This window comes from Poeciliopsis prolifica, unplaced genomic scaffold, assembly GCF_027474105.1.
Source record: "Poeciliopsis prolifica strain line A6 unplaced genomic scaffold, Auburn_PproV2 SCAFFOLD014, whole genome shotgun sequence".
NCBI lineage: Eukaryota > Metazoa > Chordata > Actinopteri > Cyprinodontiformes > Poeciliidae > Poeciliopsis > Poeciliopsis prolifica.
Genome location: NW_026562389.1, coordinates 11,332,634 through 11,345,061, shown reverse-complemented (window position 1 = coordinate 11,345,061; position 12,428 = coordinate 11,332,634). Strand labels below are relative to the sequence as shown.

General features: G+C 39.0%; 1 protein-coding gene across 1 annotated transcript; it reads right to left on the bottom strand.

The window, feature by feature from the left end:
• Nucleotides 1–682: 682 nt before the first annotated feature.
• On the bottom strand, nt 683–12,198 carry slc2a8 (solute carrier family 2 member 8). The gene is made up of 11 exons (XM_055039654.1): nt 11,911–12,198; nt 11,651–11,823; nt 9,504–9,666; nt 8,905–9,111; nt 8,256–8,355; nt 5,319–5,530; nt 5,060–5,209; nt 4,297–4,405; nt 3,465–3,599; nt 3,253–3,398; nt 683–2,631 (listed from the first exon to the last, which is right to left on the bottom strand). Exons 2-11 carry the CDS (start codon nt 11,743–11,745, stop codon nt 2,485–2,487), a joined length of 1,464 nt encoding a protein of 487 aa, XP_054895629.1. The 5' UTR covers nt 11,746–11,823; nt 11,911–12,198; the 3' UTR covers nt 683–2,484.
• Nucleotides 12,199–12,428: the final 230 nt, after the last annotated feature.

The window sequence follows — 12,428 nt, the reverse complement described above, 5'->3', positions numbered from 1 at the left end:
TGTTTTTATTTAAAAAGTCAAACGAAGCGGTCATCAGGGTGATGAAGGTGAGGCTTTTATTTTGAAATATGAAAAACAGAGCAAGTGCGCAAACGCGGAAATTTAAACTATTTTAAGTACAATGAAGCTTTTAATACTAATTTATTGTTGAACACTGGAATAAATATTATAATTTTGCAATCATATAACGGTATATAAATGTTAAAAGTTAAAATATACACATGTATTTCTGTTTATTGTACGTTATTTGTTATACAATATAATGAAAATATTTATTTAGCTTTAATGCATTTGAATTTAGGAGGAACTTTTTCTGCACTGCAGTCAAGTAGTACGTTTTAATGTCATAAATATATAAGAGATACAAAATATAATCTAAATAAAAGTATCAAACTTTTACCTACTTAATTACTTTTTAAGCTAACTGTTGAGGAAGCAATGAAATGAAATTTAAATAATGTTATCTATTTTTGCCATTATGTTTGAGTTCATTAAGTACTTGTCCTACTTTAAAATTAGCATGTGATTGTTATTCATTTTATTTGGATAATTTCTAGGTTATGGTACAAAATCAACTTAAATATGTAAATTTTAAGTGTTTGCTCATAAAAGTGAAGATTTGAAGTCCTCTGTTGGCTTCTTTTGAAAACTTTTAAATAATGAATAATTTCTGCAACACAAATTACAACAAAAGATAATCACACATTTTATTTTTTCCAAGATTCAACCAGGGTCATTGTGAAGATATGAAACGAGTCATTTTGAGCTTCATGACTTCACAAAACAGAGATTTTTTTGTACCAAAGAAGCAGCGAAAAACAGGACAAAAAAATGAAACTGTGAAGAAACAAAGGCAAATTGTTCCCAGGTCAAATCAGCACAAGGCATCCATCTTTACAACATTAAATCTACAAACCCATAAGAATAAAAATCCGGTACAAACAGACACATGTAGTTGTTATAGTTAACAGATGTCAGCTTTTTGAATAAAAATGTATTTAGTGTAAACAGGAACTCCATGATGCATTCACTTCCCACGGTATTTATAACATCTTCAAAACATTTCAGCAACAAGCCGTTATTCTTTTCCACTGAAACAACATCAAGCCAAGCAAAAACAGGAAGTGTTTTTAGGAAGTCCTGTTCCGCTTCACTTTCTTCAGGATCATCAAAAGAGATTCCAGATTTTTTTAAAAATTACAATTCAGCAGATAATTTGAAAACGCACAAACTTTCTTTTAATTTGCAACTTACGTGATAATGGATTAATATAAAAGTAAAGAAACGGCAACAAATCAGAAAACATTTTTATCAGACAGAGAGAAATCAAACCTCAAGCAGACAAAAAACGCACAAAAGTTTTAAGTCTTATGGACATTTTCTAACTGCAGAGGAGAAAATTGACAGTTATTGTTCTTACTGTGATTTATGTGTGAAATATGGTTAAAATGTCCCTTGAGTTTCAACTGTGGAAGAATAATTCAGAAAGGAAATACATACTGTTGGTGAATTTGAGGTTTATGGACTTTGATGCACAAATTTTACCTAAACTAAAACTACAACCATTAAAATAGCTTAACCAAAATAGTTTCTGAATGTTTAAAAGGCTAAAATCGATCATGACACTAAGCCGAACATTTTGTGGTGAAATCAAATTAAAAAACTCCTAAATGTTCACTGTGAATATTTAAAAACTCTATGACATCCAAATACCAACGCAGTCGGGTAAAACCCAACACCCTCCGACTCGTCTGGACTTTAAATAGTGTTTATAATGTAAACTAATGAATATGTGGAGACTTACAAATCCTTTGTCCTGATCAAGGCTTATGTTTTTACATTTTTTCTGTATGAATTTTCCTAACAATGAGCTTAAATCGGCAAACTGAAAATCGTAACAGAAATGTAGCAAAAAGTAGAATAAAAACTCAGAAAGGGAAAAGTTGTACTTCACGTTTTGTTGGAAAAGTTAAATAAAGATTTTTATCAACTTAACAGCAAAAATCAGCTTTTTTATATATTATCACATTAAACCCTTTTCATGAGTGATAGAATATGGAAAACGCTGTGTGGAAACACACAGACAGAAACTTAAGAAACTCCACTGACATCTTTTTGCCTCAGTGAAGCTTTTGCAGCTTCGCTTCCTTCGTCCCTGTGAGGCCTGCAGGGGGCAGCGAAGAGCAACAGGCGCCTCACAGCTTTCTGAGTGTTGATGTCAGATTATGATGTTTTTCAGGAGTCAACATGTCCAACTTATCACCATCATCACCATCATCATCATCATCTCTGTTGCACCTCACTGATACAGTAATAAAATACAGTTGAGTTTTCACAAAATAGACAAGAATGACTTAAAATATTCACCTGTTTTCTGTCATAAAAGCAACTATAGAAAATGTTTGAGTTAGCTTCATGTTCTTGGAGGATATTTTCTGAATGCCCACTTTAACAGTCTGCTCAGGCTGCCGAGGTTCAGCGCTTTCACGGACCTGAAGTCCCTCTGAAAAGGGCTTCGATCTGCTCCAGCGTCTTGCCTTTGGTTTCCGGGACGAAGATGACGGTGAAGATGATGTTGAGGCCGCACATGCAGGCGAAGAGCCAGAACGTCCCGGCGCTGGTTAGGAGGTACTGGGAGGAGACGCAGAAACAGATTAGAGCTACTGCAGGAGACAAAACTGCAGGCAATCAGTTCGTTCACATCAACATCACTGGGGTATTATTAAAATACATAAATAAACAAACAGAATAAAAAACTGTAAAAAGCATAACTTGTATTTAAATAAATAGTAAAGAAATAAATTAATTAAAAATATGTTAAATGCATTAAAATTAGATCAAAAAGAATAAAAATAATTTAAAAAACTACATGTGTAAAAATAACTGCATAAAAGGTAAAGATATTATAACAGTTTAAAACTATGAAATAGATGAAAATACAACAAAAATATTTAAAAAACATAAAATATTAAAAGTATGAAAATAAATTAAATAAAAACAAAAATAAAAATAACAAAAGCATGAAAAACAGATTGTGAAAAATAATCTATTAAAAGTACATAAAATAAAACAAGAAAAATTTTAAGAATGCAAATACTAAAATATAAATTAAAAAATGCATCGAAAATGAGAGAATCTGATCTGAATCTACCAAACAAAGTTCACTAACTAATAGATGAGGCAGGAAGCCTTGATCTGTCCTGCTAAAGGAAACGGCAGGAAAAGGAGGAACATCTTCCCTGGTTGACCCACCATCATGTCCTGGAAGGTTTTGGTGACGACGAAGGCCATGCCCCAGTTACTGAGAACCACCACCGCTCCAGCAAAGCCCCTCACTCTGATGGGAATGACCTCCGACATGATCAGCCAGGGGATGGGACCCCAGCCGATGGCGAAGCCTGAAAACGACAGGCGTTACCGACGTCCTCCTTTAAATCCTCCTGCTGACGTGAACCTGAACTCACCTGCAATGAAGACGGCCATGCTGGCCAGAGCCAGCCAGGTGAGGTCAGCGGGGGGCGCCGGCGCTCCGCCGGGAACTTTGGGCGTCAAGTAGAAGTAGACGCCAAACGCCGTGGTGCTGATCATCATGGCCACGCCTGGATTCAATCAGAACAAATCAAATTCCTCAACGTTGGCATGTACAGTTAACCTGGACAGGTGAGCATGTTGGAACTTCTTCCTCAGTAGATAGAAGTTCCAGTTTCTTAAACTTGGAACAAGCTCCCAGTTCTTGTGCAAAAGTTACTGGTGAGATATTTGGACTAGAAACAAGAAAACCAGATTTTGTGTTTTTGCAGTTTGGATGAGAGCAAACTAAAGTCGGCTCATCAGACAACACCAACAGGAAATGAATGGAGAGTTTCTAAATTTACACCTAAAACATTTTTTTAAACCTTCCTGAATATAAAAACCTGAAAAACTGAGAATCTTCAGACATGTTTGGTTGGAGACAATAATTTTTTCCCAGGGCGGCATCAGAAAGGGGCGGACGTCCCAGGAAATGGAAAACCCATCTCAACTGTCAGTCGTTTCCTGAACTATGTTCTACTGATTGTTTGCATGTGTAGTGGAGCAAGTATCACTTAATTACTGTTGAGAAAAAACAAACATCACTGTTTGCATTTTAATTGGTTGGTGTGCAGCAGGAGGCGGGACTTATATTTATATTTCAAGCTTACAAACACAGACATAATGATTAATCATAATTGATCACAGCCAGAAAATAGCTGAAAAGTTTGGGAAAAGAAAGGAAGACGAAACAAAAAGTGCATTGATGATTTGATGAAATGAAACCTGAGATGACGAGCAGAACCTTCCTGCCGGCCCGGTCCATGATCACCGCTGCGATCCCAGTGAAGACGACCTGAATCAGAGCGACGATCACCGAAGCCAGTTCGCTCTCCTGAAAAACAGCAACAATCAGGACGGAAAGCGCCGCAGACACAGTTTCCAAAAAGAAATCTACTTCTGTCTGTGAAATAAATGGAAATATTTCCATTAAAATTCAAACAAGTTGAACCGTTTTGAAATTAAAATTCAACTGAGCCCACAGCATCACTCTTTTTACACCAGAAAGTCTCAAGATCAAAACCTCATCAGGTGAAAAGTCAAAGTGTTGCTTGTTTATTATTCAAACTGTCTTTTACTGCTCTGCAGCTGGAAGAAATCCCAGAGGAGATGAAACAGAGACTTCATGGATGCAGATGGAGATTTAAAGAGGCGTAGCAAAAGCAAATGAGGAGGATTAGCAGAGCTTGACCTCCTGAACATGTCGGTGTGGAATATCGTCTCTGCTGCCTGGATGTTGAGCTGTTAGCATCTCACGATGGTCATGAAACTCACAGCAAGAGCCTTCAGTCAGAGGCCTGTTTAGACTCGTTGGTAGACTGACTGCTACTGGAGATCCTTCCTGCCCACAATACAGCTTCCACAACGACTGTTTGAGGCCCGTTGGAAGATACTTTATTTTTTAAATTTCAACCCAAGTGTGTGTGTGTGTGTGTGTGTGTGTGTGTGTGTGTGTGTGTGTGTGTGTGTGTGTGTGTGTGTGTGTTACCTTGAAGTGCGCCTGTACGAATATGTCCTCAGCGTAGAACATGATGGCGTTGATCCCGGTCATCTGCTGAAACACCATCAGCAGGATGCTGATCAGCAGCGGCTTGAAGACGCCGGGATCTTTCAGGTCGGACAGGTGGAACGTTGAACCCTGGAAGAAAACAGAATCCCGACGGACGAATCCTTCACACATTCAGACGGAAAATATCTCAGACCGATCCTGTAAAGGAGTAAAAACAGTTTGTTTTTTGCAATTCCACCTGTTCGTCGCATGCGTCCTCGATGCAGGAGCACTCCCACTCGATGGGGGCGTCCGGCCCGCGCAGGAAGCGCAAGGCCTCCTCGGCCTCCCGCCTCTTCCCCTTCGACAGCAGGAAGCGCGGCGTGTCGGGCATGAAGCACATGGCGACCATCAGCAGCGACGGCGGCAGGGAGCAGCAGATCGCCAGCCAGCGCCAGTCCACAAACAAACCTGCAGGTCGGGTTCAGACACACGGCTGAAACCTGGGAGGCGTCTCAGAAGGACAATAAAACCACTCATTACAAACTTAGCTGGACAATAAACTGTCCCAGAGATTATTACAATAAACGATGACAGCATTGGTTTGGGACGATTTTTAAGTAATGCACCAACAGGTTCTAAAACTTTAAATTCTAATGAACATTTGACACTGGAACAGGAAAACATTGCAAATATCCAAAATAAATAAACCAAACAACAAATAAAACGAACTGTAAATACTGAAAACAAAGTTGTCCATTAAAAAAGTTATTTTTTCTACCTCAGCAAAAGTTATTGTTCCCTGGTATGGTGCAGGTCATCTCAGGTCAGATTAGCTTAGCATACGCTAAACTGAACTCTTTGTTTTACTGTAACTTTATGTTCCCCATCATAGTTTGTTTTACCTTATTTTAATGGCAGCTAATTTTGGATTTGGTCACATGAAATGTAAAATCTTAAAAGAAATCCGGTTTAGGAAATGGATGATGACAAGCTGCTCATTTCCACAATGAAAAGAAACACAGATCCACATTCTGGTTGTTTTCATCATGGTGCAAAAACAAGACAAGAAAACCAACAAGGAAACAAAAGGGCAACTTGTTTTGATCCTAATGAATCACTGGATCTCTTACAGCAAGATTCCTGGTAGGAATCAGGAAATGTAATAATCTGCGATCATCAGATGGACTTAAGATCTAAAGTGAACAAGTGTGACCTTCAGAGGATAAACTTTCAATTTAATGATCATTAACTTTATAACATAATGCAATAGAAAGGATCATTACAACATTCAGCAACAATAAGTGTTCAGAGAGGATAAATACATCCAGCAATAAAAGAAAAATAATGTTCAAAATGAAGCTTCCTAGTAATTAAATGCTGTGACACCAATAATTATATTTTAGTAAATATATTTTAGGTGTTTTCTCTCCAGCTGTCATTGATTGTTGGTGCTCTGAGAAAGTCCAGCTTTGTTCAAACTCCTTCAGAGAAACATTGAAAATTAACTGATTATTATTTATTTGCATTGTTTGTGTTTGGTCAGGAGTGACTGATACCGTCTTACAGTTAATGTAGACAGAAAAATGGAGTAAAAAAAACAAGGACAGTTCTGAGCTGGAGAATTTGCTAGAAAAGAAACAGAAAATTTTCAACTTTTCAAACTCAGAAATTTTCATATTTGATTTTTTAAAATGGAAATTTACCACTTTTTCCTTTCTATCTAAAGTCTCTAATAAACCATCGTAGGAATGTATCTGGCTAAAATAAGCAGCTTTCATGAGGTTGCTGCACAGAAGGGAAACTTTAGTGGGTCTGGTGTAATTTTGCTATGCATGACATCCACAGCGGTTTTGCTGTAATTCAGGATATAAAACTAATGTGGTTATTTTAATCCAGCCTCCTGGAGAGTCTCAGATGAGACAATGAGTCGCTTTCATGAACTCATCCTGACTCTTCCTCCCTTCACATGCTTGAAAGATTTAAGAGAAATTCCACTGAATCCGTTTCACAAAAAAGGTCAAGATACCAAAATGACACTTTTAACCACAGATATGGACAGAAGTCGATTCAATCAATTGTTTTCCAGGTTTTCCAGGTTTTCCAGATCCAAATTCAAACTCATCTTTGTGTGTTGCGTGTCGAGCCCTTAACGGTGTCGTCTCCATAGATACAGACAAGTTTTACATTCATTTTTGATGAACAGCATCAAAAAGAAATTTGGTAAAATCTATGAAAAAATACCAAATGTAGCATAGTTTATGAAAAATAAACCAGGATTTTAGCTCCAGCCATTGAGCCACCAGAGAAACAGAAACACGTTAAAGACGATGAACATGTTGTTCACTTCAACACCTGCTGAAAAACTTCAAACCTGCAGAAAAGTCTGTGTCTAATTTACTAATGAGTGCAAAAAAGAAAAACACTGGATTTTATCCGTCACATTATATTAACTTGTTTATGATGAAGAAGCAGAACCTGTAAAACACAGACATATTCTGAATGTCTCAGAAAAAGTCTAAATTACCACTGAAGCAGATTTTCATATTGTTTCATATTGTTGTGTGAAGCTCAGTATTTGTCTTGACTACCATTTCATTTGGTAAAACATTGAACTGAAATAGTTATCTGGTATGCACTGTTTAACTCTTGCGTCGCACATTTAATGTGACAAAACTAATGAAATTTCTTTATTAAATGTGCAAAGAGCAGAATCCAGATCTTAACCGTATTTACGTCAGACTTCTGGTTGTGAATGAGTGAAAACAAAACCGAAGAGCAGCTCAAACTCTGATTACACTCTAACACGAAACAGAACAAGATCCCTGATCCATCGTTTGATCCTTCTGAGCTTGTGTTTGCTCTGTTAATAATCAACTTTTCTGCACAGCCAGGCCATCACGAGGCAGCCCACCTGACTGGACACTCCAGCTTTTATTTGGAAAACATGAGAGGCGTGCAGCCGCCCAGACCGGTGGCTGCTGCAGCCGCAGAGGATCTGATCTGATCAGAGGATTACCTGCGCTGCGGCGGCTCTCCTCTTCCTCCAAACAGTTCAATCAGAGCCACAAAGAAGCTTCAGATAAGCAGCCAGACCGATTACGCAGGAGGAACTCCCTCATTGATCAGAGGAATCCCTTAATCATTCACAGAAGCCTGGGCTCACTTGTTGCAGCAGGAAGCAGCAGCGACATACCTGCCAGGTAAACTCCCATGATCCCCAAGACCACCATGAGCTGAATGCAGGAGCCCAGCATCCCGCGGACTTTCTCATGCGCCGTCTCAGATATATACAACTGAGGAGGAAGAGGGAAGAAAACCGGCAACTATAGTCACATTCAAAAGTTATTTATGGCTTCATTCTAGTAAAAATTAGATATAATTGTGGTTTTAAACAAACGCTGCATCATAAGGTGAAGCAGCAAACGTAAATCCCAGTAGTTTGTCTGTTAATCTTTATCCGTCTAATTTTAGACCAAGGTTTTCAAAAATAAATATACTAATATATTATATAGTATTATATGTAAATAAATAAACTATCACAGTTTTTTTCTCTCATTAAAGTGAGTTTTTTTTTTTTTTACAATTTTACAACCTTCTTCTGGTGCTACAATTTTTCCTCATAATATTCTAACTTTATTTTGCTGATGACATCATTTTATTGTTGTAATGATTTTATTCTCACAATTAAGCCATTTTAACTGTGAGAATAGTCTGGCCCTCTGTCATGTTGGACCATCCACTGAATCGATTATTTCATTTTTCAGCTGCTGTGTTCCAGATTCGCTCAGTACAGATTCCATTTTCTGGAGGTTAAAAACCGTGAATGTCTGCGGCGTTCTTACCGGGACCACCAGCGACGTGATGCCGCTGGCCAGGCCCGTCAGCACCCGGCCCACGTACAGCATCCACACGTTCTGAGCGGCGATGATGATGGTGAAGCCGAAGACGAAGGGCAGCGTGCAGGACATCAGCGTCAGCTTCCTGCCGATCCTCTGCACCATCCAGCCGCCCAGCAGGCCGCCCACCGCCGCTCCGATCGTCACAATGGACTTCAAAACCAAAACATGAAACCTCAGCGCTCTTCTGGTTAACTCACTTTGAACACAACTTATTAATATTAATAAATACATGTTCAGCTAAACTGTATAATATGTCTTAATCTTGTCTTTGACTGCAGCCAGATTCAGCAAACTGAACTTGGTTATGTTTAGGTTTGCAAAACTTCTGAATGTAAAGACAAACAATTTTGTCTCATCAGAGCCAATATCTGAAAACCATTTTCTTACCAATGAATAAAATTACATCTAATTAAAGCCTCCTGTTCAACTGTTGGCTGTTTTTGCTGTAATAAGTATTTTCCGGCAGCATGTGACGACATAAAGCTGCTGATGCAGCCCAAACTCGTCCCGGCTTCCAGCCATGTGATGTTGCGTCATCGTACCCCAAACCAGGAGGCCTCCACTTCGCTGAGCCGCAGCCGAGGATCGGAAATCCTGCTGAGCTCAGGGATGGCGGGGGAGCTGTATCCCAGCACGAACCCGAAGCTCATCGGACCCAGAACGGCGGCGAACGAGGCCAGGTACAACTTCCTGTTCTTCACTTTGCTGCGGACAGAGAAAAGAGGAAGCAGGTCAAATAAACTGTAAATATCTGCGCAGTTTCACATGTTCATATTTGTTTTATTTTGGAAGAATTTTCAAACTTCGCATAAGAAGCACTTTGTTTCAAGTCTTACCATAGTTTCTGAATTGTGTTTTGGTCTGGACTTTGACTAGGCCACTCTGACATATGAAAATGATTTAAGACAGCGATGTCCAAATGTTTTCTTGAACAATAAACCAAACAAGAAATACAAATGTTTCAGATTTGTATGATTCACTTTAGAACCAAAACTTAAATCTAGTTTTCCACTTTTTCTTTATTGAAAGTAGTTTTTCAAATGCTTTTTGGCTTGATTTGGTGAAAAAGAGGAAAACAATGAGTATCTTTACAGGAATTTGGGGAACTTTTCCTCTAGAAATGCTTGCTGTATTTAGCCAACTTTAATAAATTAAATAAAAACTGATTTAGATGCAACAAAGCCTGCTTTTCAGTGAACGTCACTGGACAGATGTGGTTTTGTTCAGTAGAAAATTAAAGAGAATGCAAAGCAATGACATTAAAGGAGAAATGCTTTGTGCTGCGACCAACATTTTCCATTCTAGGGAGATTTAAATTAGTCAGAATCATCCTTAAAATGTCCAGATGGCTGCTGTCCAGAGTCTGGACACGCCTGGTCCTGTTTCAGGTTATCCTCTTACGCGAACCTCAAACAAGTTTAACTCCAACTCTGACCAACTTCCACGTCCCCACAGCATGATGCTGCCACTACCAGAAACGATCCAGACCAGAGTGTCCATCATTCCGATCAACCCTGGCCATCGCCATCCATTAATCTCACGTTTTCTAATTAAGGATTCAAATAAATCCAAAAAGGAAGCTCACCACATGTAAAAGCATAACCCCGCCCCCTGACATATAACCAATCAGAGCCAGGAGGAGGGCCTCAGCGCTGTCAATCACTCCTATGCTCACGTCCCTGCACCCCTACTCTCTGCTGGTTCACCACAACATAGCCTGCCATGAATGCTAAGGTTAGTTAGCATAGCTAGTTAGCATGACCATATACGAGCAGAGTGAGTAGTATTGATTGACAGCGCAGAAAAATGTCTAAATTTGGCATAAATAAAGTATTAAAATGAATAAAATCAACACAAAGTCCTCAGATTGTTGGAAGGACGTTTGTGTTCTTGGTTTCTGGATAAAGTTGGAACATTTTCAATGCTTAAGTGCCAAATGCTTCACAGCTGACACACACAGTCCGAGGCTGACACTGTGCACATCTGTGTTCAACTTTTTGATTGAAATTTCTAATAAATAAAGTAAAATTAAAGATGAAAATAAGTTGAGTGGGTTCACCAGAGCCAGAAACAATGGCTGAGTGACCAGAATCAGATCAGATAGCAGGGAGCAAGATGGAGGAAAACAAGATTTATAAATGGAGAAAAAACTTTATATGTTATAAGGTTGTTATATTATATTAATAAACTATGTTGCCTTGGAGTGGAGGTAGGAAGCTGCAGCAGCCAATACAGTGTCTTTGTTGGCGTGGATGTGAGTGTAAATAGGAAACTTTTTAACCAGTTGATCATTCTAAATGTTCTGCATTTTACAATCTTATATCCCTGTAAACAGAAAACCTTTGACTTTTGATTTGATTATCAGATAAAACAAGGAAGTCCATCTCCTCATTTTGGACTTTGGAAACATGTTATTTAACCTCTACCATAACTACTGTTGAATGAAACAGAGAGCAGACATGGTTTGAGCTGAATGCAGCAGAATAATCTGCACTCTAGGTGGTTATTTCAGGTAAATTGTTTTAAAGCATCTGAAACATCCAGGTAAGGGTCCACCAAAGATGAGAGCTTTGGTGGAAAGTCTCGAAAACTTTGGAAGTTTCCTAGACTTTGTAAGTCCAGAAACCCGGTTTGAAAGGGTCAGATCGTCCTCTGACCTCTGGCTGCATACTGTGGTGATCAGGCTGACCTGAGATAAGCCTCCTGCTCGGATAGGAGTCCGGTCGGACCGTCATCTCCGTCCTCCTCCTGCAGCAGTCTCCGTCTCTCGGTCTGGATGTCCATGCTGACGGCAGCGATCCTCCCCGGGGTTTACCTTCTGCTCCCGGTCGCCCTCAGCATGAATCCACCGGCCGGTAAAGGCTGCAGCGGGCAGACAATGGCAGCAGCTTCAATAAACCAACTAAAGAGAGAAATGAGAGATTATATCTGAGCGCCCAGCGGTTTCACCTGCACGATGAGAGGATCCGGTAGATCTCAGCTTCCTCCGCCCGCTGACAACTTGCTTTATTGACATCACAGTCAGCTGATCATCTCTTTACGCGACTTTTAAAATAAAAGTCTCAAACACAACCTATCACATATTAGTACATTTTATGACTTGGTTTTAGTTGAGTTTCAATGCACACTTTTTAAAACATTTACCGGTGGGTTTTATATTATTAGCAGGATGTGTTATAAACCAGCTTATATCTCAGTAGTTACATATTTAGCTAGCAACATGATGCTAGCAGTGAAACAGAACAAAATAAGAATTAGAAATCAACAACTGCTCACTCTTACACGGCTAGTATTTTTATTTAAAGTTTTACCACATTATGTTAAAGTTTTACCACATTATGTTACATAACACAGGACTTTCAGCAGCGAAATGATTTAATTCGACGATTTACTTCGACACTTCCGGCGATTTAAAAACGTCACCGGAAGACAGAAGGACTGAGCTCTCGCTTTGTTAAGAAAATAAA

Coding starts and splice junctions, on each gene's coding strand:
- slc2a8 (XM_055039654.1), bottom strand. CDS start 11,745: ATGGACATCCAGACCGAGAGACGGAGACTGCTGCAGGAGGAGGACGGA. Junction 3,399..3,464: donor CATGGCCGTCTTCATTGCAG/GTGAGTTCAGGT, acceptor TGTCGTTTTCAG/GCTTCGCCATCGGCTGGGGT. Junction 2,632..3,252: donor AAACCTTCCAGGACATGATG/GTGGGTCAACCA, acceptor GTCTCCTCCCAG/TACCTCCTAACCAGCGCCGG.